General features: G+C 49.4%; 1 protein-coding gene across 1 annotated transcript; it reads right to left on the reverse strand.

The window, feature by feature from the left end:
* Nucleotides 1–16,050: 16,050 nt before the first annotated feature.
* RPS15 (ribosomal protein S15) lies at nucleotides 16,051–22,105 on the reverse strand. The gene is made up of 4 exons (XM_069216993.1): nucleotides 21,933–22,105; nucleotides 21,366–21,451; nucleotides 19,161–19,395; nucleotides 16,051–16,201 (listed from the first exon to the last, which is right to left on the reverse strand). Exons 1-4 carry the CDS (start codon nucleotides 21,933–21,935, stop codon nucleotides 16,088–16,090), a joined length of 438 nt encoding a protein of 145 aa, XP_069073094.1. The 5' UTR covers nucleotides 21,936–22,105; the 3' UTR covers nucleotides 16,051–16,087.
* Between the last annotated feature and the right edge of the window lie 3,862 nt (nucleotides 22,106–25,967).

The following is a 25,967-nucleotide window of genomic DNA, read 5'->3' on the forward strand; positions in this document are numbered from 1 at the left end:
GCAGTTTGAGTGGGCGGTTGACATTGTACGCCCGGATGCCCACCTCTCTGTTGATGAGGTGGCGGCAGCTGCAGGTTAAAGTGGGGGATTTGGATGTGTTGTGAGCGTATAGGTAGGAGCGGAATGGGCCCCAACTGTCTCTGGGTCGGGAGCGTGGCGGCATTAAGCCCCAGTATGCGTCTGGTTTTTCCTGGCTATATGTGACGTCATGTATCCAGGCAAAAACTGTGGGGGCGGGTGCCTGTAGTGTCCTGCTGGACACGTTCTAGTGTTTGGCCAGCCTCTCTGCTGAGGGCTGGCCTCCCACCTACACCCCACACCCACCCAACACAGGCGTCACCGGTCAGGTGACCCTGGCAATAAAAAGGGCCGGGCGCACGTGCCCAGGGCCAGTTCCAGATACCAAGCAACCGTGTCCACATCACTTATTTCTAGTAGCATGGGGGCCTAGGGCCCCAACACTACAGTGCCTTCCCCAGTGCACGGCCACTCTCAGCTTTGCTAGCAGAAGTAGCATGGCTATAAGGTGTCTACTCTCAACAGGCACCTCCTTGACGTGGCCCAATTTTGCTACCAATGGTGTCTGGGAGGGGCGGTGTCCAGTCATTTCTTGTATGATTCTAAAAACCTCCCCTCAGAGTGACATCATTCGTGGCCATAGCCAAGCCAGATGTAGAAAGGAGGCTTCCGTGTCTCTGCATCTAATGGAGCTTGCATCTGAGAGTAGACCAGTTTTAGATAGGTGTGAGGGATGTCGGTAAAGACGGTGCAGAGAATTGAAATTAACTTTTTGCTAGAGTTGTGCGGACCTAAACAGGGCCCTAACACTTATTTTAAAAATTTGCAAAAAACAATATTCAGTCAATTAAAAATAAAAAAATAATTAACTAAAGACAATTTGGAGAGTTACCTGTGTGCTCACAAAATTGACAAAGTGGTATCAGCAAATGCAAAGTCTTTATCCCACCGCTGATGCACCAATTGTAGGAGGCTGGCCCTCTATGTGGTGTGTAAAGCTAGGCACACTGTGCAGGGGGTCCAGGCAAGCACATGTTGGTTTCCAGAGGTAAAAACTAGAACCCCTAATGCTCTAATTTTTAAGATAGCTTGGTCGAGCAGTTAGGCCAGTCTTCGAGAAGTGCAAGGCATTTGTTGTACTCACGTTATCAATCTTGCAACTCACACACTCAAAGGAATAACTCGAGACTAATTCAGAAAAATACTTCAGATTTTTATGGATTTTTTAAGACCAAGATTATTAAAATTGGTTAAGTATTTTTTGAGATATGAATTTTTGAAGTTTAATAAAAATAGTCTTTTTGTGCGTAATTACACACCATTGGAATCAATGGAAGTTCACCTTTAAAAATACGTATAAAATCATACAGTTGGTTTACCAAGTTCTTCTTTTGCAGATTGGTCGAGGTCATCGATGGGCACACTGTGCCAGCTGGAGAAGTTTGGGCGGCTCCCAGTTCTGGCAGACGCAGCGATGAAAGGACTCTGGAGCTGGTGCAGGGCCACTGCGAGGAACCACTTAGAAAAGCATTGCACAGGTAAGTTTAAAGATGGTTCTTTGGGGTCCCCTTGGAGTGTCGAGGTTGCAAGGGGTGGGAAACCCTTAGGGCACAACAGGTTCTTCAGTGCAGGGCACACAACCGGGTGCAGGGCGAATCTGTGAGCCAGGAGCTGTGCACAAGAATGCCCTCTGGAGCAGGACATAAGTTGGTTCAAGGGTCATTTGCATGATAACGGGGGTACTCTGATGGAGCGGTCCAGATGTTCCTGATGTCCCTTGACTGGGGATTCCTCCTGGTCCTTTTTCAGCCACGGCAGGCTGGTTTTCTTGGTGTCCAATGTTAGCTGACCAGTACCCATGGTACTGGTACAGTATGACCACTGGAGGGTGCAGTGCCACCAAACTTGGCACACTAGCAGGGTTTGTCTTCACGGTCATTGGTGTCTCATTTGGTCCAGCTGTGGCGTCCGGTTCGGGAGTTAGCAGCTGGTCGGTGAAGTGACCCTCACTGGCTTGCTGGTTTCTTGCTGTTGTAGAGTGGTACCTCCACTCTGGAGGGAGGTCTATGGCAATTTTCAAAGCCTGGAAGTCCTTTGGGGGTTTTTAGAGTTTTTTCAGTTGTTCAACAGCTCCTCAGCGGCGAGTGTTGGGTCCTGGGTGCAGCATTGCAGGGTTTGACTCCTTTTCTTTGTTGCAGGCAGTACACAGTTCTCGTGCCTTGGATCTTCGTGGTGCTGGTCTTCTTTTGTTTGTTGAATCTGATTTCCTGGTCCTGGGATGCCCACTAAATACTGTATTTAGTGGGCGTTTTAGGGGGAACCTGGTAGTGACAATGGGAAACTTACCTTTGGGTGGCTACACCCACTAAAATGACCACTTCTGGTGGGAAGGGTCACTTCCCTATCCCTGATTGGCTATTTTTCTTCCATCCAAGATGGAGGAAAATGAAATGGAGTGGCCACCTCACAGGGAACACCTTAGGGGTGGTGCATGCCAGGAAGAGCCACACCTCCTATCCTTTGTGTGGTTTCACGCCTTTACTCCCACCAAAAGTGGGGGATTGCACAAGGGTTACCATCTGCTGCTAGCAGCTGGCCTGAGGATCGAGTTTCAAAGGAGGTAAGCCCTTTGAAGCTCGCTGCCTCTGCGGTGCACATTCCTGAGGGAGGGAGTGGTAGCACCTCCACCCAGGAGGGGCATTGTTCTACAAACCAGAGAGACGGATCTCTCCCCCAAGGTTTGTAGATTAGGTGTCTGGAGGTGGCAGCTAGATAGGACCAGTCAGAAACCATGCCAGGGTAGTTAGATTTTGCAGAGAAGGGTACTTCTAAGTTGACCCCTGGGTACAGTTAGGGATGAATCCAATACTAGTACCAGTTTGGATGTATTATTCTGAGTTGCTTGATACCAAACAACCCATGGTTCAGAGTGTCCATCATGTAGCTGGGAAACTCATGCTGACCAGTGTCCATCTTGGTATCTTGTTTTCCATCTCTGACTCTCCCGCATTCTCTCCATCCTCTCTCTCTCATTGCTCCTCCCGATGGTGTCTTGTTTTCTGTCTCAGACTCTCCCGTGTCCTCTCCGTCCTCTCTCTCATTGCTCCTCCCGATGGTGTCTTGTTTTCTGTCACCGTCTCTCCCGTGTCCTCTCCGTCCTCTCTCTCGTCGCTCCTCCCGATGGTGTCTTGTTTTCTGTCTCAGACTCTCCCGTGTTCTCTCCGTCCTCTCTCTCGTCGCTCCTCCCGATGGTGTCTTGTTTTCTGTCACCGTCTCTCCCGCGTCCTCTCCGTCCTCTCTCTCGTCGCTCCTCCTGATGGTGTCTTGTTTTCTGTCACCGTCTCTCCCGTGTCCTCTCCGTCCTCTCTCTCGTCGCTCCTCCCGATGGTGTCTTGTTTTCTGTCACCGTCTCTCCCGCGTCCTCTCCGTCCTCTCTCTCGTCGCTCCTCCCGATGGTGTCTTGTTTTCTGTCACCGTCTCTCCCGTGTCCTCTCCGTCCTCTCTCTCGTCGCTCCTCCCGATGGTGTCTTGTTTTCCGTCTCCGACTCTCCCGTGTCCTCTCCGTCCTCTCCCTCGTCGCTCCTCCCGATGGTGTCTTGTTTTCCGTCTCCGACTCTCCCGCGTCCTCTCTGTCCTCTCTCTCGTCGCTCCTCCCGATGGTGTCTTGTTTTCCGTCTCCGACTCTCCCGCGTCCTCTCCGTCCTCTCCTTCGTCGCTCCTCCCGATGGTGTCTTGTTTTCCGTCTCCGACTCTCCCGCATCCTCTCCGTCCTCTCTCTCTCTCATCGCTCCTCCTGATGGTGTCTTGTTTTCCATCTCCAACTCTCCCGCGTCCTTTCAGTGATGAACCCACTGCGCTGCTTTCAAAACCCGGATATCCGAGTTTGTGTGCGTGCTCCTCTTACTTTCACCGTTAGAAGTGCCCCCGGGGTACGCAGTTGTCAGCCCCACTCCTGTGCTGGCATCCAAAGTCGGAGTAACTCTGTTACAGGCATATTGCTCATGCAGCTATGCCCTCACATATAATATGGCGCACCCTGCCTTAGGGCAGCAAGGGCAGCCAGAGGGGTGTCTTACCAACAGTAAATGCAGTGTATGCTGGACAGGCGCACAGGCAATGTGCTATGTCAAGTTTGTGCTTTAGGTTTGCATCAGGACGCTCAGCCTGCAATGGCAGTGCTGGGTGCATCTGGATGCATGGCCCAAGAGGGTGGCACAATCAGTGCTGCTGCCTTCAGGAGCCTATCAATCAGATATTTTAAAGCGCACTACTCACCCATAGGGTCTCAAGGCGCTGAGGGGTGTGTCCTCAGATCAGCTGAAGAGCCAGGTCTTGAGGTCCTTCCTGAACTGAGGCAGTGATGGTGACTGTCTGAGGTGAAGAGGTGAGGTGTTCCAACCGTTTGCTGCCAGGTGTGTGAAAGATCTTCCTCCAACCCGAGACACTTGTATGCAGGGTACTTTGGTGAGCACCTGCTGGGACAAGTGGAGAGGTCTGGAAGGGGAGTACGAGGTGATGCAGTGGTTGAGGTAGCTGGGTCCGCTGTTGTGGAGGGGTCTGTAGGTGTGTACGAGGGATTTGAAGTTGATCCTCCTCTCGACGGTGAGCCAGTGCAGGTTTTTCAGGTGTTCTGTGATGTGTGCTCGGCGGGGGATTGTGGGAAAGTACCGTCTTGCCTGGCATGTTACCCCCATTGTTACTGTATGTATGTTTGTTTTTGCCTGTGTCACTGGGATCTTGCCAGGCAGGGCCCCAGTGCTCATAGTATGTGCCCTGTATGTGTTCCCTGTGTGGTGCCTAACTGTATCACTGAGGCTCTGCTAACCAGAACCTCAGTGTTTATGCTCTCTCTGCTTTTAAAATTGTCACTGCAGGCTAGTGACTAAATTTACCAATTCTCATTGGCACACTGGAACACCCTTATAATTCCCTAGTATATGGTACCTAGGTACCCAGGGTATTGGGGTTCCAGGAGATCCCTATGGGCTGCAGCATTTCTTTTGCCACCCATAGGAAGGTCGGACAATTCTTACACAGGCCTGCCACTGCAGCCTGACTGAAATAACGTCCACGTTATTTCACAGCCATTTACCACCGCACTTAAGTAACTTATAAGTCACCTATATGTCTAACTCTCACTTGGTGAAGGTTAGGTGCAAAGTTACAAGTGTGAGGGTGTAGGAAAGTACCATCTTGCCTGGCATGTTACCCCCATTTTTCACTGTATATATGTTGTTTTAGTTGTATGTGTCACTGGGACCCTGCCAGCCAGGGCCCCAGTGCTCATACGTGTGCCCTGAATGTGTTACCTGTGTTATGACTAACTGTCTCACTGAGGCTCTGCTATCCAGAACCTCAGTGGTTATGCTCTCTCATTTCTTTCCAAATTGTCACTAACAGGCTAGTGACCAATTTCACCAATTTACATTGGCATACTGGAACACCCTTATAATTCCCTAGTATATGGTACTGAGGTACCCAGGGTATTGGGGTTCCAAGAGATCCCTATGGGCTGCAGCATTTCTTTTGCCACCCATAGGGAGCTCTGACAATTCTTACACAGGCCTGCCACTGCAGCCCGAGTGAAATAACGTCCACGTTATTTCACAGCCATTTACCACTGCACTTAAGTAACTTATAAGTCACCTATATGTCTAACCTTTACCTGGTAAAGGTTGGGTGCTAAGTTACTTAGTGTGTGGGCACCCTGGCACTAGCCAAGGTGCTCCCACATTGTTCAGGGCAAATTCCCCGGACTTTGTGAGTGCGGGGACACCATTACACGCGTGCACTACACATAGGTCACTACCTATGTGTAGCTTCACAATGGTAACTCCGAATATGGCCATGTAACATGTCTATGATCATGGAATTGCCCCCTCTATGCCATCCTGGCATTGTTGGCACAATCCCATGATCACACGGGTCTCTAGCACAGACCTGGGTACTGCCAAACTGCCTTTTCAGGGGTTTCACTGCAGCCAACCCCTCAGACAGGTTTCTGCCCTCCTGGGGTCCAGCCAGGCTTGGCCCAGGAAGGCAGAACAAAGGACTTCCTCAGAGAGAGGGTGTTACACCCTCTCCCTTTGGAAAAAGGTGTTAAGGCAGGGGAGGAGTAGCCTCCCCCAGCCTCTGGAAATGCTTTCATGGGCACAGATGGTGCCCATTTCTGCATAAGCCAGTCTACACTGGTTCAGGGACCCCTCAGCCCTGCTCTGGCGCGAAACTGGACAAAGGAAAGGGGAGTGACCACTCCCCTGCCCTGCACCTCCCCTGGGTGGTACCCAGAGCTCCTCCAGTGTGCTCCAGACCTCTGCCATCTTGGAAACAGAGGTGCTGCTGGCACACTGAACTGCTCTGAGTGGCCAGGGCCAGCAGGTGACGTCAGAGACTCATTCTGATAGGCTCCTTCAGGTGTTGCTAGCCTATCCTCTCTCCTAAGTAGCCAAACCCTCTTTTCTGGCTATTTAGGGTCTCTGCTTTGAGGAATTCCTTAGATAACGAATGCAAGAGCTCATCAGAGTTCCTCTGCATCTCTCTCTTCACCTTCTGCCAAGGAATCGACTGCTGACCGCGCTGGAAGCCTGCAAAACTGCAACAAAGTAGCAAAGACGACTACTGCGACCCTGTAGCGCTGATCCTGCCGCCTTCTCGACTGTTTTCCTGGTGGTGCATGCTGTGGGGGTAGTCTGCCTCCTCTCTGCACTAGAAGCTCCGAAGAAATCTCCCGTGGGTCGATGGAATCTTCCCCCTGCAACCGCAGGCACCAAAGAACTGCATCACCGGTCCTCTGGGTCCCCTCTCAGCACGACGAGCGAGGTCCCTTGAACTCAGCAACTCTGTCCAAGTGACTCCCACAGTCCAGTGACTCTTCAGTCCAAGTTTGGTAGAGGTAAGTCCTTGCATCCCCACGCCAGACTGCATTGCAGGGAACCGGGTCTTTTGCAGCTACTCCGGCTCCTGTGCACTTTTCCAGGATTTCCTTTGTGCACAGCCAAGCCTGGGTCCACGGCACTCTAACCTGCACTGCATGACCTCCTGAGTTGTCCTCCGGCGGCGTGGGACTCCCTTGTGCAACTTCAGGTGAGCACCATTTCACTCCTCTTCGTAGTGCCTGTTCCAGCACTTCTGCGGGTGCTGCCTGCTTCTGAGAGGGCTCCTTGTCTTGCTGGGCGCCCCCTCTGTCCCCTGACGCAATTGGCGACATCCTGGTCCCTCCTGGGCCACAGCAGCACCCAAAAACCCTAACCGCAAGCTTGGCAGCTAGCAAGGCTTGTTTGCGGTCTTTCAGCGGGAAAATACTTCTGCACGACTCTTCACGACGTGGGACATCCATCCTCCAAAGGGGAATTTTCTAGCCCTTGTCGTTCCTGCAGAATCCTCAGCTTCTACTTCCTAGTAGCAGCTTCTTTGCACCCACAGCTGGCATTTAATGGGCATCTGCCCACTCTCGACTTGATCGTGACTTTTGGACTTGGTCCCCTTGTTCCACAGGTACCCTCATCTGGAAATCCATCGTTGTTGCATTGCTGGTTTTGATCTTTCCTGCAGAATTCCCCTATCACGACTTCTGTGCTCTTTGGGGAACTTTAGTGCACTTTGCACTCACTTTTCAGGGTCTTGGGGTGGGCTATTTTTCTAACCCTCACTGTTTTCTTACAGTCCCAGCGACCCTCTACAAGGTCACATTGGTTTGGGGTCCATTCGTGGTTCGCATTCCACTTTTGGAGTATATGGTTTGTGTTGCCCCTATCCCTATGTGCTCCCATTGCATCCTATTGTAACTATACATTGTTTGCACTGTTTTCTAATACTATACTGCATATTTTTGGTATTGTGTACATATATCTTGTGTATATTTGCTATCCTCATACTGAGGGTACTCACTGAGAAACTTTGTTATATTGTCATAAAAATAAAGTACCTTTATTTTTAGTATATCTGTGTATTGTGTTTTCTTATGATATTGTGCATATGACACTAGTGGTACTGTAGGAGCTTCACTCGTCTCCTAGTTCAGCCTAAGCTGCTCTGCTAAGCTACCATTATCTATCAGCCTAAGCTGCTAGACACCCCTATACACTAATAAGGGATACCTGGGCCTGGTGCAAGGTGTAAGTACCCCTTGGTACTCACTACAAGCCAGTCCAGCCTCCTACATTGGTTGTGCAGCGGTGGGATAAGTACTTTGCAACTACTTACCACTTTTGTCATTGTACTTTTTATAAGAGAAAAATATACAAAACAAGTTCAGTGTATGTACACCTAACCAAAAAGTTTTGCTTTGCTTCTCTCACTTCTTTACTAAGTGCTGAAAAGTACCTCTAAACTTGCTAAAAAGTTCTTAAAAAGTTTTTAAAGTTTTTTTTCTGTCTTTCCAAAAGTTCTAAAAAACTTTTTCTCACTTTTTTTATCACTTAAACACTTTCTAAAATGTCTGGCAGAGGCCAAACTGTTGATCTGTCCAAACTTGCTTATGATCACCTTAGCTGGAAAGGAGCAAGGAGTCTCTGCATAGAAAGAGGTTTAAGTGTAGGGAAGAATCCCTCTAGAGAACTGTTGGTTAATATGCTTGTTGAACAGGATAAGGCCAGAGGTGGCACTTCTGTTGAGAAATTAGCTGATGGTTCCCAATCTGACCCTGGGGCACCCCTAACAAAAGATTTAGAAGGGAAACTTCCTAGCCTGCCCATTAGCAGACAACCTAGCATAGCTGGTACTGATGTAGAGTCACATCACAGTAATAGTGTGGTCTCACATCACAGTAAGAGTATTCCTTCTCATCATAGTAGAAGTGCTGTTTCTGTTAGCAAGGCTGTTAGGGTGCCATATGTTAGGGCCAGGTCTCCTTCTGTTCATTCTCAGCATACTTCTGTTTCTAGACATGCCTCTCCCACCCACCCTGATGACAGAATGTTAGAAAGGGAGCTCAATAGATTGAGAGTGGAACAAACCAGGCTGAAGCTCAAGAAGCAACAGCTGGATTTAGATAGGCAGTCCTTAGAAGTGGAAAGAGAAAGACAGAAATTGGGTTTAGAAACCCATGGTGGCAGCAGCAGTATTCCCCATATTCATCCTGCAAAAGAGCATGATTCTAGGAATCTGCATAAGATAGTTCCCCCTTATAAGGAGGGGGGTGACATTAACAAGTGGTTTGCTGCACTTGAGAGGGCCTGTGTTGTACAGGATGTCCCTCAAAGGCAGTGGGCTGCTATCCTATGGCTATCATTTAGTGGAAAGGGTAGGGATAGGCTCCTTAGTGTGAAAGAAAGTGAAGCCAATGATTTCAAAGTTCTTAAGAATGCACTCCTAGATGGTTATGGCTTAACCACTGAACAGTACAGGATGAAGTTCAGAGAAACCAAAAAGGAGTCTTCACAAGAATGGGTAGACTTTGTTGACCATTCAGTGAAGGCCTTGGATGGGTGGTTACATGGCAGTAAAGTTACTGATTATGAAAGCCTGTATAACTTAATCTTGATAGAGCATATTCTTAATAATTGTGTGTCTGATTTGTTGCACCAGTACCTGGTGGACTCTGATCTGACCTCTCCCCAAGAATTGGGAAAGAAGGCAGACAAATGGGTCAGAACAAGGGTGAACAGAAAAGTTCATACAGGGGGTGACAAAGATGGCAAAAAGAAGGATGGTAAGTCTTCTGACAAGGGTGGGGACAAATCTAAAAATGAGTCTTCATCAGGCCCACAAAAACACTCTGGTGGGGGTGGTGGGACCAAATCCTCTTCAAATCAAAACAAAGAAAAGAAACCATGGTGCTATTTATGTAAAATAAAAGGCCATTGGACAACAGATCCCAGTTGTCCAAAGAAAAGCACCAAGCCTCCTACCACTACAACCCCTGCTGCTACACCTAGTGTCCCTACTAATAGCAGTGGTGGTGGAAGCAAACCTACCAATAGCCAATCCAAGGGAGTAGCTGGGCTCACTTTTGGTAACTTAGTTGGGGTTGGTCTGATTAGGGAGACCACAGAGGCTGTGTTAGTCTCTGAGGGGGCTATTGATTTAGCCACCTTGGTTGCTTGTCCCCTTAACATGGATAAGTACAAGCAACTACCCCTAATAAATGGTGTTGAGGTTCAGGCCTACAGGGACACAGGTGCCAGTGTTACAATGGTAATAGAGAAACTGGTCCACCCTGAACAACACCTACTTGGTCACCAGTACCAAGTAACCGATGCTCATAACAACACCCTTAGCCACCCCATGGCTGTTGTGAATCTCAACTGGGGGGGGGGGGGGGGGGGGGGGGGGGGGGGGGTTACTGGCCCAAAGAAAGTTGTGGTTGCCTCAGATTTACCTGTAGACTGTCTATTAGGAAATGATTTAGAGACATCAGCTTGGGCAGAAGTGGAGTTGGAGGCTCATGCAGCAATGCTGGGCATTCCAGGGCATATTTTTGCTTTGACCAGGGCTCAGGCCAAAAAGCAAAAATGACAGGGTGACTTGGATCCTGGAAGAATGGACCAAGTGCTCCCTAAAGCTAGGGCTAGTAGAAGTAAATCACTACCTACTATCCCTCCCTCTACAGTGGATTCTACTTCTGAGGAAGAAGAATTTCCACCCTGTGCAGAACCTACACCAGAGGAGCTGGAAGCAGACACTGCTGAGCTTTTGGGTGAAGGGGGGCCTGCCAGGGAGGAGCTGAGTGTGGCACAGCATACCTGTCCCACACTAGAGGGTCTAAGGCAGCAAGCTGTCAAACAAGCAAATGGGAATGTCAGTGACTCTCACAGAGTTTACTGGGAGGACAACCTCTTGTACACTGAAGCAAGGGATCCAAAACCTGGAGCTGCCAGGAGATTTGTGATTCCTCAGGAGTACAGAAAGTTCCTCCTAACTCTAGCCCACGACATTCCCTTAGCTGGACATTTGGGGCAAATGAAAACTTGGGACAGGCTTGTTCCCTTGTTTCATTGGCCTAGAATGTCAGAGGACACAAAGGAATTTTGTAAGTCCTGTGAAACCTGTCAAGCCAGTGGCAAGACAGGTGGCACTCCAAAGGCACCCCTTATCCCACTGCCTGTGGTTGGGGTTCCCTTTGAAAGGGTAGGGGTTGACATAGTTGGCCCCCTTGACCCTCCTACTGCTTCAGGCAATAGGTTTATCTTGGTGGTAGTGGACCATGCCACCAGATATCCTGAAGCAATTCCTCTAAGGACCACTACAGCTCCTGCAGTGGCAAAGGCCCTCCTGGGAATCTTTTCCAGGGTGGGCTTCCCAAAAGAGGTGGTATCAGACAGGGGAAGCAATTTCATGTCTGCTTACTTAAAGGCCATGTGGAAGGTGTTTGGTGTGACATACAAGTTCACTACACCCTATCATCCACAAACAAATGGACTGGTGGAGAGATTTAACAAAACTCTCAAAGGCATGATTATGGGACTCCCTGAAAAACTCTGCAGGAGATGGGATATCCTGTTACCTTGCCTCCTTTTTGATTACAGGGAGGTACCCCAGAAAGGAATGGGCTTCAGCCCCTTTGAACTCCTATTTGGTCACCCTGTGAGAGGTCCTCTAACACTTGTTAAGGAGGGTTGGGAACAACCTTTAAAAGCTCCAAAGCAAGACATAGTGGACTATGTACTTGGCCTCAGATCAAGGATGGCTGAGTACATGAAAAAGGCCAGCAAAAACCTTCAGGCCAGCCAAGAGCTCCAAAAGCAATGGCATGACCAGAAGGCTGTTTTGTTTCAGTACCAACCAGGGCAGAAAGTGTGGGTCTTGGAGCCTGTGGCCCCAAGAGCACTCCAAGACAAATGGAGTGGACCCCACATAATTGTTGAAAAGAAGGGTGAAGTCACCTACTTAGTTGACTTAGGCACTGCCAGGAGTCCCCTTAGGGTGCTCAATGTCAATCGCCTAAAACCCTACTATGACAGGGCTGATCTCACCCTGCTCATGGCAACTGATAAAGGACAGGAAGAAGAGAGTGACCCTCTCCCTGATCTCTTCTCTTCCACAGAACAAGATGCTCTAGTGGAAGGTGTAGTTTTGGCAGATTGTCTTACTGCTGAGCAGAAAGACCACTGCATAAATCTCCTGGGTAAGTTTTCTGACCTCCTGAGTTGTCCTCCAGCGGCGTGGGACTCCCTTGTGCAACTTCGTGTGAGCACTGTTTCACTCCTCTTCGTAGTGCCTGTTCCGGCACTTCTGCGGGTGCTGCCTGCTTGAGAGGGCTCCTTGTCTTGCTGGGCGCCCCCTCTGTCCCCTGACGCAATTGGCGACATCCTGGTCCTTCCTGGGCTACAGCAGCACCCAAAAACCCTAACCGCGCCGTGGAGCCAGGCTTGGATGTGCACAAAGGATTCCCTCGGAAAGTGCACAGGAGCCGGAGTAGCTGCAAAAGACGCGGTTCCCAGCAATGCAGTTTGGTGTGGGGAGGCAAGGACTTACCTCCACCAAACTTGGACTGAAGAGTCACTGGACTGTGGGAGTCACTTGGACAGAGTTGCTGGATTCAAGGGACCTCGCTCGTCGTGCTGAGAGGAGACCCAGAGGACCGGTGATGCAGTTCTTTGGTGCCTGCGATTGCAGGGGGAAGATTCCGTCGACCCACGGGAGATTTCTTCGGAGCTTCTAGTGCAGAGAGGAGGCAGACTACCCCCACAGCATGCACCACCAGGAAAACAGTCGAGAAGGCGGCAGGATCAGCGCTAGTGTCGCAGTAGTCGTCTTTGCTACTTTGTTGCAGTTTTGCAGGCTTCCAGCGCGGTCAGCAGTCGATTCCTTGGCAGAAGGTGAAGAGAGATGCAGAGGAACTCTGATGAGCTCTTGCATTAGTTATCTAAGGAATTCCCTAAAGCAGAGACCCTAAATAGCCAGAAAAGAGGGTTTGGCTACTTAGGAGAGAGGATAGGCTAGAGTTAGGAGGAACTCTCTGTATTGCAGGGGAATGACCAATCTCCTGGCTGTTCCAGGTTTCGGGTCCCTTGCCTGTCCTGGCCACTCAGATGCTCCCAGAAGCCTGTCTACCTTGGATTCAAGATGGCAGAATCAAGTGGACACCTGGAGCAGCTCTGGGAACCAACCCTGGGTTGGTGATGCAAAGGGAAGTGATGACTCCCCTTTCCATTGTCCAGTTTTGTGCCAGAGCAGGGACCAGGGGTGCCTGGGCTGGTGCAAACCAGTTCATGCAAGGGCACCAAATGCCCTTCAAAGCAGACCGGCGACTGGAGGCCACCCCTCCCAAACTACACTTAGAGTCAAGCAGCAGGAGGGCAGAAACCTGTCTAAGGGGTGGCAGCAGCGTGGGCTACCTGGAAATCCCCAGAAGACTAGTAGGAGCAATGCTGGGGGGGTCATATAAGGAGCCCCCCCCGCCCCCCCCAGTGCATGGAATCAACCAATACTGGCAACTGTATTGGGGTATGATTCAGACATGCCCAGGTTGAGCATTACCATTATGTAGCAGGACACATGTATCGAGTGATCTGGGTCCAGTATATGGGTAAAATTTAGCTGGAATTGTAGGGGCATCTGTTCATGCAGGGTTACCCTCACACAGATACTTAAACCCTGCCGTACGGCCTAGGAGGGCCTGCCATAAGGGTGATTTACAGTGACCTGAAGTGAAAGTGACCTTTCACACAGGCTGCAATGGCAGTCCTGCAGACATTTTGCATGGGCTCCCACGGTTACCATAATACATGCAGCAGCCCCTGGGGAACCCCTGGTGTCCCAATGCCCTGGGTACCTAGGTTTCATTTAATATAGACTTACATGGGGACACCAGTATGCCAACCATGGCATGTACTAAGTCGGAACAACCACATTTAGAGGGAAAGAGCAGTCAGTGGGGTCCTGTTTAGCAGGACTCCAGTGAACACAATCAAAATATTGTAACATCATAAAGTGGTGGTAACCATGCCAAAAAGAAGGCACTTTCCTACAGTCCTCTTGCCATCAGAAATATCGCAAGGCTGCAAGGAAGACCCCTGACTTGGAGTTCTGGGGCTGAGGTGGTCTTTGGGTTCTGAGGACGCACTGAGGTCAATCATTCTCACCTACACATCTTTAATTCTCCTACATTTCAACCTCCCTTTCCTGTTCAACTCCAACATGACCTCCATCTTGTTAAGAGAGAACCGTGTCTCCGTAGTGGGGAGAACTCCCACTTCGAGATGCAGTCTCAATTTTGTCAGCCTGAGCTCCCAGCAGTGATTTTTGAAAACATGGGGGGTGGAAGAGGGCTACTGTACCTACACCTGTGAGTACAATGAGATTTGAAAAGGTTTGAAGGGGTGCTAGTTCAGCCACTCGAGAAGTTCAAAATCACTTGCATTCTTAACCCTGCCGTGTTCTCCTCTGAAGTCGTGCTAAGCTTGGGCTTGTCGGGACTCTACAATGTTTAGAAACTGCAATTTAGTTTCATACATACCACAGAATGTAGCAACTTTGATGGATGTTTGCCTCAGAAGTGAAAGATCGGACAACTCAGTGGGTGGAAGCCTGAGCTACAGAATTTTCAGTTACACTAAATGCTAAATAATGAGAAGGGTCTTAACCACTCAACAATATAAAAATAGGAGCTAGACACTGGCCAACCTGAAAAGTTCAACATTGTACAAATTTTAGTCCGCGCCAGGGCCGAGAAGGAACACCTCCATGTTGTTTTGTTTTTTAATCCTGTGGGGTGGGACTGCAGACGGGAATGTATTGGAGGCCCCGCAAAAAGCAGGCCTTACTATCAAGGCTTCAAAGTGCCAGATAGGGCAGTGGAAAGTGATTTATCTGAGCCACCTGGTAGGTGGAGAACAGATTCAACCACTACAAGCAAAGAACTTTCACCCGAACTGACCACTCATTTATTGCAGACTGGATGGAGTTGGCTGTTCAAGCTCTGGACATCACTGGTAGAGTGTTCACCACAGAGGGGATTACATTCCACATTACAAGATGGTCAGAAATACAATTCATACATGTCCAGACATTGAATGAAAAAAATTCCCTAGCGATCAAAATGCTGTTAAGGACACAGAGGAGTATTAACTTAGCAACTCAGGCAAGACTCGCTCCTCCCTGGAAATTTTCTGCATAGAGGTGAGAATAACTGATCTGTTTTAGGTCATTAACTGTAATCAATGAACTACTGCAATTATGCTTACAGCTAAATGCATGCACTGAACTTTGTATACTGACAGAAGTTGGGTAGGTGTACTACGATTTATATTTTTTATAAACTAGGAGGGGGAGTTATTTAGGTACAAGACAGCAGGTCCAGTCCTTATCGTTTTCAAGATGGTGCAAGTCTTCAACCACACTAGAAACTTAGGCTCAAAGGTGTACTGGGTGGTGAAAATGTACCATGGTAATCCTACTATCATTCAACATCCAACACTGAACTTTAGTTTGCGGTAGCCGCCATACCCACAACACAGAATGGGTTAGGAAAAAACAATCCTTCAGTAGCCAAACAGATGCATAAGAACTGTCTTGGCATCCTGTTGCCACACCTTTTAGAGCGTTCCTCAAGTGCTATATGTGAAATGTGCAGGCCTGTCATGTAGGATTCAACACTTTAGTTGGCCTCGAAACGTTGATAGGGAGCCACCTATCAAACGCTTTTAGGTGTAAGGGGACCCACCTCCACCCCCAGACAAAGTTTCTAGTAGCAGGCACTCAGACAACACTCCAATCCCACGGCAAATCATTTTTATGGTGGGGAAATACTAAACATTGTTTAGCAAACCAAATGTTTATGGGTGATTCAGAAATATTAGTTTAATACTGTTGACTTCAGTCATATGGGAGGGGGGGATAGAAAGTTTCAGAAAGGCCTTTGAGAGTGAGCAGGGAGAGACGAGATAGCGCTTCCGGTGGTAAAACATCCTGTGGTGAGCCACCCTACTACCAGGGTTTAATTCAGGTTGCTGCTTGGGGTCAAGCAAGAGTAAAAAGATGTGGTTACCCAGCAGAAAAGGATATTTCTACAGCTATACAACAGACACAAACTTCAAGCCGTTGAAGCAGCAGTGGACTAGTACCTCAGTACCAATCAGACAAAGACAAGAGTCTAGTTGACAATGCTTTATTTACAAACAGATGGTATTTACTTCAGAGGAATGAACCGGGAAGAATGAGTGGCTCCGATACCCGGTCTGCCGTGCTTGACAGGCTTGTAAGTGATCGAAAATTCACCAAGGTAATGGCCAATCATCTCAGGCTGTAAGAGAAAATAAACATAAGAGCTAAATATTAAAGCACACACCAACCAGAGATGCTAAGAGATTCAATCAGGCAATATCCTCTAGCTCTGTTTAATAAACACCTATCAAGGAAGTATAAGCAAGGCCATGACTGGCTGCCCTTGGTCAGGGTAAATGCTTACACCCCCCCCCCCCAAAAAAGCCAGCAACAAATCACACCACCCACAGGACCATATGATCAAATTCTGACCTAGCAAGTGTATAACTCAAAGCGTCGAGGCCTTAGCCCTCACACAGTAAGTTACTAACAGTCACATACAAAAGAATGTGGCCTCAGCAACACTGATAAGACATCACAAGCCCAATCATACTGGGAGCAAACTACACAAATGACAAGTGGAATAAAGAAAGCGGAAAAAGGTAACGATGGCACACTGCTGATTTTGTATCTGCAGTGAGTAAATGAAGGAAAGTCTGCATGCACTAAACATGCCACCATGAAGTGTAGCAGAGAAGGAACAATATGGCATCAGGAGAAAAATGGACTGAACCAGAGATCAGCTGCACATGAAAAGTAAACACTGCTTCTACTCGAAGGAGGATACAAGTGACAGCAGAGCTATGCAGACTGGGGTGTGACAGATATATACATGACAGGAGGGATACCTTGTGTGCATTCAGAGGGAAGGGGGTACTAGAAAACCACAGAGATAACAGTACCCCCCACCCCCCGGAATGTAGGAGTAAAACACTAGATTTTACCCCCAAAAAGAGGAAAGGGGTGCTGCCAGGGCACCAAATGTGTCCTTCAAAGCAAGCCGGTGGCTTGGGGAGGGTAACCCTCCCAAGCCAGTAACACCTTTTTCCAACGGAGAGGGCGTTACCTCCCCCTCCCAAAGGAAATACTTTGCTCTGCCTTCCTGGGCTTCAGCTGTTCAAGCAGCCGGAGGGCAGAAACCTCTTACGGGTGGCAACAGCTGGGGCTGCCTGGAATATGCCAGAAGACTGGTAGGAGCAGTGCTGGGTGTCCTAAGGAGCCCTCAGAGTGCATGGAATCACACTTCCAATACTGCCAACAGTATTGGGGTATGATTCCGACATGTTTGATACCAAACAAGTCCAGGTTTGGGGTTCCCATTATGTAGCTGGACATGGTTAGTGCAGGAGTGCCCTCAGATACCTGCACCTTGTCCTCCGACTTGTAGTGAAACCGGCCTGCAGAACCCTTTGCATGGGCTCCCTATGGGTGGCAGAACAGCAGCAGCCCACTGGGATCCCCTGGAACCCCGGTGTCCTGGGTGCCCACATACTAGGGACTGAATAGTGGGGACCAGTAAGCCAATTGTGGGAAGATAAAGGTACAGTTTAGAGGAAGGCTCAAAACTACTTGGGTCCTGGTTAGAAGGATCCCAGTGGACACAGTCAAACTGGCAACAGGCCGAAAATGCAGGTAACCATGCCAAGAAGGGTACTCCTACAACAACCTGCAGAAAGCAGAGGATTTGGTGTAAAGCTCAAGGATGAAAGTTCATAGTGATATGCGTGCTCTTTTCCCTTTCTGCGAAAAAGAGGCATGGTCAGAGGACGGGTAAAGGGAGGCGGTTGAAAATTAGATGTTCAAGTACTTTGAAGGCATTTTGAGAAAGTGGTTGGTAGGAATGAAAGAAGAACCAGTTGAGATGTGATGGGAAAGCTGTAGACATAGCAAGAATTGTAGGTGCTAGGGGTGTAAGTAAACAGATGACTGAGGCAAATGAAAGCAACAGTGGCGATGGGGTGTGCTGAAAAGCTCAGAGGATGCACAACGTTTAGCAGATAAGGTGTCAGTAAAGATTTAGGTATGTGATGTGGTGAATAGTGATACAGCTCAGATTATGCTCACACTGACACCTAAACATGGCTGAACATTAGCCTTGCATTAGAAGGGTCAGTACTTCATTGTAAGTCTTTGAAACCTCAATGTTAATGGTATTGCAGCACACAAAAATGTGCCACCCCCATGCTGCACCCAGAAATGCCATCTCATGCGTATAGCCTTTCAGATGCCAAGAGGCAGGAGCCTTGTTTAAAACAAGTGGGATGATGACGAGATTCCCACAAACAAGTCAGACTAGAGACGTCTGCAACAGACCCGATCACTGCCACTCCGGGTGAGCGTTTTGATAGTCACTGCACCCAAATGACAACAAACAAGAGGCTGCAAGCTCAACATTAGCAGGCATCCAACAGAAACTAGCCTTCCTTGAAATCTATGCTTTCGATTGTATCATCTCACATCACTGAACGGGGAATAGAGCAGGCTCTTGACTGTTGCCTTCTGCATGTGGCCAAAGGCGAGTTCATTCTATTTGACTTGCACACGGAAGACATAGCAATCCACCAGATTGTACAAAAAAGCCACACATTGATATTTAAATTTTTCTCTTCACTTTAGCTGGGCCCTATACTCAGTCCAGTGTCCATGGCATAAAGTTATTTAACCTGTCGACTGCAGTACTTTGTGACATCCAGTACTGTGGCAGAAGAAACTGCTAGTCCTTCAGGTCTGCGCTGCTGCAATGCGACCCACTAAAAACATTAATTTCAACTATTAGCAAGGAAGCTGCACGTACGCCTTGAAGGCTAAAAGGTAGGGGGCATGGTATTTAAAAAGGACATTCAGACACCAAAACCTGCCCAGGTAGACTGCTCTGCAAGGAGTAGTCACAAGTGTTCCTACTTCTGAACATGTGCACCCCACCTCCAGACCTCTAGGAGACAAATTACCACCAGATACCACAGGAAACTGAGCAAACATCCTGAAATCAATACTGCTGTGGGCACATGAACCCAGCTTCACACACTGATCAGCAGATCTTGTCAAGGCTCTAAAGACAAATGGGGACCGCACTGCAGGATCCCAGGAAGCCCTACAGGGGTGCAGAATCCAGCAGCTGAATCTGCACCCAGCACGCTGCCCCCCCCACCCCAGCTCACCTTGATCTCCACCTGGTTGAATGTCTTCCCGTTGTACACGCCCACCATGCTGCCCACCATCTCCGGGAGGATGATCATGTCGCGCAGGTGAGTCTTCACCACCTCAGGTTTCTCCATTGGAGGTGCTTCTTTCTTGGCCTTGCGCAGGCGCTTCAGGAGGGAATGCTGTTTGCGGCGCAGGCCACGGTTGAGCCTCCGGCGCTGGCGAGCACAGTACAGCTGCATGATCTGCTCACTGTGGGGGAAAAACCATCTCAGTTATACTTGGGGGGGGGGGGGGGGGGGGGGGGGGAGAGGGGGGGGGGGGGGGGGGGGGGGATGTGTCATGGGACCAGGAGCTGCGGGAGCCCATCCCAGTAAAACCAGGATGTCGCTGCAGGTGGACACAGACTAGAGAACGGGCCGGGGGAATAAGCTCCACAAGTATACTCCGAGAGAAGGCTCAAAAGGATACAGCAAGTTAGAAGCCAGGTGCTGACTCCTGTGTCAGACCCTGCATGCCACCCGTGTCAGACCCAGCATACCACCCCGAGTATAATAACCTGCATACCACATCCATGTCAGACCCCATACACCACCCATGTGTAAGTCGCACACACAATTACTGTATAACTCATGCAAGACCCCGCCATAATAAAGATAGAGGAAGAGTTAGACACTGTAAGTGCAGGGTAGCCATACTGAGTATATGGTCTGTAGTCTCATTACGAATGCCACAGCACCATAAGGCATACATACAGCCGTTATTAAAGAAAACAAACCTACACCTGCCAGACCGCAACTACAGACCAATCACAAATGGACATTTTCTGGGAAAATTGATAGAAAGAGCAGCATTTGCCCAGATGTCACCATTCATTGAAGACAATTCTATACTTTCAGACTTCCAAACTGGATTCCGCCCAGGAAGAGGCACTGAATCGGCACTCATAGCAATCTGGGATGATCTTAAAAACACAGTCAACTGCAATGGAGTTGCTGCACTACCTTGAGACGGTTGACCGTGACTCCCCGATTCAAAGACTCCACTATTACATGTAAAGCTGGAAGCCCACATCTCCCCTGCTTTGCGAGCACTACCTGTTGCCAGAAGATACAACTTCAAGCTGCTTTGTGTCATCCCACAAAGCTCTACATGAACAGGACTGCTTTTTATCCGAAACAAAATAACGAAATACATCCAACCAAGAAACCTCCGCTCAAGATTGGCACCCTGCCTTAGAACACCACCATACAAGAAAAAGTATAGGTGGTACATCCTTCCCTGTTCAAGCAGGCAAACTATTGAATTCATTAACCCCAAATATAAGACCAAAGGTAACATTGTTGTTGTCAGAAAACTACTCAAGAGTTGGCTCTTCCCTTCATAACCACCATATTCAAACAACTATGTACTGCATATGCCTGTGTTGATAAATGTTTCCTGATTATGTGTGTATTTCTAGTTATGTATAGTTCTTTAGAAAATACGTATCGCTACTATGTCATGATAAAATACACACTCTTTAAACTTGTTTGACTAAGTATGTTTTACCTATGGTTCTAATTATGTATTGTATGTGCATGTGTGTGCGTTTGTATGTGTGTGTATGTATATATGTATGTGGATATGTGGTTTCTGTGCTTGGCATGTTCGTGGGTGATTGCATGGCTCCTGGGTGGGTTGTTATACTAGATATCTAGGAATTCCTGCTCTCATCTTATCACACTTATCTACCCATCATCATATGTCATGTCTCTATCAAACTATCCTCCCTTCCCACTCTGACTCATCCCAAATCCCTTCTACTACTTTTATCTCCTAAATATCTCTGCCTAAGCTCTTCCCTCCGCTTCCACATCTAACTCACCAAACCTCACTCTACTATCGTGACCTCCCACACAACCCTACTAAATTCTCCTGCATTCATCTCACTCTGCTACTATGCTCTCCCTAACCCTTCCACATACTCTTCCCCCTCCGCCCCCCAAGCCTAACACTGCTGCACTCAGTCCCCCCCCAGTGTCAGTCCCCGCGCAGTCACTCAGTCCCCCCCCAGTGTCAGTCCCCCGCACAGTCACTCAGTCCCCCGCACAGTCACTCAGTCCCCCGCACAGTCACTCAGTCCCCCGCACAGTCACTCAGTCCCCCCCCCCCCAGTCACTCAGTCCCCCCCCCCCAGTCACTCAGTCCCCGCACAGTCACTCAGTCCCCCGGGCACTTACTAGGACATGTCGAGCAGCTGGTCCAGGTCCACCCCGCGGTAGGTGAACTTGCGGAAGGTGCGCTTCTTCTTCTGCTCCACCTCCGCCTGCGGGAGAGAGGCAGCGTGAGCGGCGGGCTGACCCCGGGAACACCCCCGGAGACCCACCCGGAGACCCCCGGACAGCCTCACCCCGGCACCCCCCGGACACTCACCCCCAGCACTCAAGAAGAGCCCCCCCGGCTCCCAGACAAGCGCCCCTGCGGCCCCCGCGCACTCCCTGCACCGCGCCTCTCACCCCCCCGCACCGGGCGGGATGGCGGCGGCAGCGCCCCGGCCCCCAGGGCCCCCGCACCGGGCGGGATGTCAGCGGGCAGCGCCCCGGCCCCCAGGGCCCCCGCACCGGGCGGGATGGCGGCGGCAGCGCCCCGGCCCCCAGGGCCCCCGCACCGGGCGGGATGGCGGCGGCAGCGCCCCGGCCCCCAGGGCCCCCGCACCGGGCGGGATGGCGGCGGATGCGCCCCGGCCCCCAGGGCCCCCGCACCGGGCGGGATGGCGGCGGATGCGCCCCGGACCGCGAGACACTCACCATTTTGACTGCGGCTCTCCGGAAAAGACAGATCTCGCGCGAGCTCCGGCTTATATCGCGAGACGTGCAGCACTTCCGGGTCACGGCAGCCTGACTTCCGGCGTGACTGAGCCCTGGAACACACAAGCACTGGCAAAGCCCGTAGTCCTCGCTGCTACCAGAGTCAAACAATCTCCTTCATTCGCGTCAAGAATAAAAACATTTCTAGCTTTCGCCTCAAGAATTTTCCAATCCCATGTGGAGGCTTCTCTTTCCACGCCTCAATTTTACCAACCAATCAGAAAAACAACACAAAGAGCTCTCATGACCCCAGAGAGCCTGCCCTGTATAGCGCTTCCAGCCGCGCCTCCTCTTTCTCTGCGAGTCCAATAACAGTAAAAGTCTCAAGAACAAATCCCAACGGAGGGGAAAAAGCGAACCCCAGAGGAACTTCCAGGGGACCACCGCAGATCCCGCCAGCGGAGGAACCACAGGCCGCGAGCAGGAAGCAGCTCCCCGCTAACAGCAACAACGTCCCCTCACAAGAACAGGAGCCGCCTCTCCTCACCGCCCGACAATAAACCAGAACATCAGCCGTAAACACTCCACCCTGCCATGACCACGCGGCACTTCACAAGAAGAAAAGGAGCATAACACGGAAGTCAAGACAGCAATAACGTCTAACACTCTTCACAACTCTTTTCTGAGGGAGGGATAACCCTCGCCTCCGTGTCCTTAATAGAATTGAAAAATTATTCACACAAAACCTAGAACATTTTTCACTTTATGTCAGGACCGGAGGCTCAGATTATGCTAGTTTAAAGCTGATCTAGAACAATCGTTGCAACATCTAAAATGGGTTTGTAGTAAAAATCCTTAAAGGTAGACTCAGACGACCAGTCATCCGCTCTCAAAACATCCTCTAGGCGAGAACCCAAAGAAAAAGCTTTAGACGCCATGGCGCCTCTAGCAGAGTGACCCCCAAACTGAGTGGTATCAATGCCCACCTCACTCATAACCCGCCGCATCCATCTAGCCAGGGTAGCTGAAGGTACTGGGCAGAAAGGCTTCAGTAAAGAAATTAATAATTCACCACTCATGTCAGAGCAAAATTCATCTACTCACCTCATAATCCTTTCTACATTGTACAACTTAGAATTATCAGAGAAACTAGTATAAAACACAGATCTAGTGTTACATTTGGTACACCGAGGAATATTAAAGGATACTCCTTCAGGGGGGAAAAAAACTCTACCTGATAGATCTGATGCTTTTACATCAGAAACTCGTTTACAAGATACCAAACACAAAAGCATAGTAAGTTTAGCAGAGAGCTGCTTTCTGGAAAGATACTTATTAGCCACCAGGAATCTAGGAAACGTAGGACAATATTTACATCTCAAAGGGTAGAATAGCGCAGTTGAGGAGGGTTCAAAAACCAAATTCCCCAAAGAAGTTTACAAGCAATCGGAAGTTCACCAATAGGTTTACCCTCAATGGGAACATGACCTGCTGAGATGGCCGACCTGTAATTATTAACAGATCTCTAGGCCATACCTGAAGCTGCCAAATGAGACAAGAAATTTAGAACCATGGAAAAATCAGCTGATAATGGATCAACACACTGTTCAAAGCACCAACAGCGCCAGCGATTCCAAGCGGATGCTTAACGCTTGTGAATGTTAGGGCCCCAGAATTTTGAGATGAAATCCTGAGATTTGTGCATAAGTCCTGGGAGAGACCATCGTTCCCCGAAATTCTCCACGCCACCAGGGTCAGGGAGTGAGATTGTACTAGAGGACGGGGAAGGCCCATCGGGTCTAATAACAGGTTCCAATGATGCAGAAGAATAACCGGCAGAGAGCAAGACATCTCTAGAACTACAGGAAACCAGGCTTGAGCCCTCCAGAGGGAGGTTACAAGCACCACCTTCGCCCTCTGACAACGCACTTGAGTCACAACTCTGGGAATCATCATGAAGGGAGGAAAAGCATATCCCAGGAACTGAGACTAGTCCTGTAGAAACACATCGGTCGCTTGGGCTTCTGGATCCGGGCGCCAACTGAAAAACCAATCCAACTGCTGGTTCACGTGTGACGCAAAGAGGTCTATCGAGAAAGGGCCCCACAGGCGTTGGAGAGAGTGAAATATTCTCGGATGAAGTCTCCAATTGCTGAAGTCTCCAAGGTAACAAGACTGCCAATCGGCTACTGTATTGCTCTGACTCGGGAGATACTCTGCCACTACCAAAATCCAATGTTGAAGGCAAAAGTGCCAAAAGTCCTTGGCAATCTCCTCCAAGAGGTGAGATTTCATCCCGCCCAGCCCGGAGAAGAATGCAACAATTCGACCTCTCTGGAGAGAGACTGTGAATCGCAAAAAAACCCGCCAAGAGTTCCAAGCAATTGATATGAAGAGCTAGCTCTGCCCTGGACCAACGACCCCCTGTAACTATCGAGCCGTGACAGGCACCCAGCACCAGCGGCTGGCATCAGATTCGATCACGATCTCCGGAGACGAGCCAAAGATCGCTCAGCCATTCCAAGCATCCACATGATTGAGACACCACTGGATCTCAGTCCTGGCCTCAGATGAGAGGGGAACTGGGCAGAATAGCTGAGGCCCTTTGGAGATGAGAGATCTTCAGACGCTGAAGGGACCAGTAATGGAGGAGGCCCAGAAATATCACATGAATGGACGAGGAAAGGAGGCCCACCATTCGTGCTAGGGATCTCAAAGATACCATCTGTGTGGACAACATTGCCCTCAACTCCTTCTTTATGTTGCGGACCTTGGAGGTTGACAATGAAACACAAGTCTTCAAGAAGAGATTTCACCCACTCCAGACGGGTCAGTACAAGAAGAGGGTACTGAGACATGATGATGAGGTTGTCCAGATATACAATCAGACGTACCCCTTTGGTGTGAAGGTGTTCTGCAATGGGGCGCATCACCTTTGTGAAGCCCAAGGTGCCAAAGATAGGCAGAAAGGAAGAACCTTGTATTCGAAACAACGGCCCTGCCATAGAACCTGAAGAAATCTCAGAGGAGGAGGAAAAATAGGAATGGTCAGATAAGCATCCTTTAAATCTATGCGGACCATCCAATCGTTGTCTCTTAAGATGTCCCTTAGCAAGTGAATACCCTACATCTTGAAATGGTGGTAAATAATCCAGCCATTGAGATCCTTTAGATTTAGGACCAACTGGGAACCACTACCCTTCTTTTCTACAAGAAAAATAGGACTGAGGAAACCGTGAGGGTGGGGAAAGGAGTTTACTATGGCCCCTTTGGCAAGGAGATCTGCGAGTTCCAAGGAGATGAACTCCCAATCGTGTAGGGAAAAATACATTTCTGGAGGAGGAACCCACTGAACCGGGGAATCGTAAAAAATTCCAGTTTGAAACCCTGGATAGCATCCAGGACCCAGGGATCCTGGGTGATCTTTTGCCAATTGTTCACAAATAAAGCTGTCCTGCCCCCCAGAATCACTTCTGAAATCAAAATAAGTCTCACCTGTAGGGTTGGACTCCTGATAGGAGGCGTAGGCTCCCTTAGATTTCCCTCTCCGGAATCAGCTGCAACTTCCACTGGACCTTGTGGTGTAGAAAGTGGAGGTGGAGTCCTAGTAGCCTCTTCTGGGATGTTGGTAGGAACCACTCGAAAGGCCTTGATAGTAATTGCAGCCGAATGCTCGCCTTCTGTAGCGTCCAGCCCTGTTAAAAAGGGGGCGAAGAACCTTTTTTATGGATTTCTGCGCCTTGTCCAGGTTGGCATAGGTGGAGGCGAACTTTGAAAGTTCTTTGAGGAAAGGAGATCCAAAAAGCAGACCGTGAGCCAATGGGCCCGATTCAGACAAGGCCAGATCCGTCACCTTGGGATCCATCTTGAGTAGAATAGATCACCACCTCTCACTGGAGATGGCGCAGTTTACATTTCCCAAAAAGCATAAGGCTCTCCTGGCCCAACCTACCAAAACTTCCAGGTTAACAGGGACTCCTGATTCCTTAGCCTGAAAACCAACTCCCAGGATCTTAGTAAGAGGACCCAAGACAT

The sequence above is a fragment of the Pleurodeles waltl genome, chromosome 12 (assembly GCF_031143425.1).
Source record: "Pleurodeles waltl isolate 20211129_DDA chromosome 12, aPleWal1.hap1.20221129, whole genome shotgun sequence".
Classification (NCBI taxonomy): Eukaryota; Metazoa; Chordata; class Amphibia; order Caudata; family Salamandridae; genus Pleurodeles; species Pleurodeles waltl.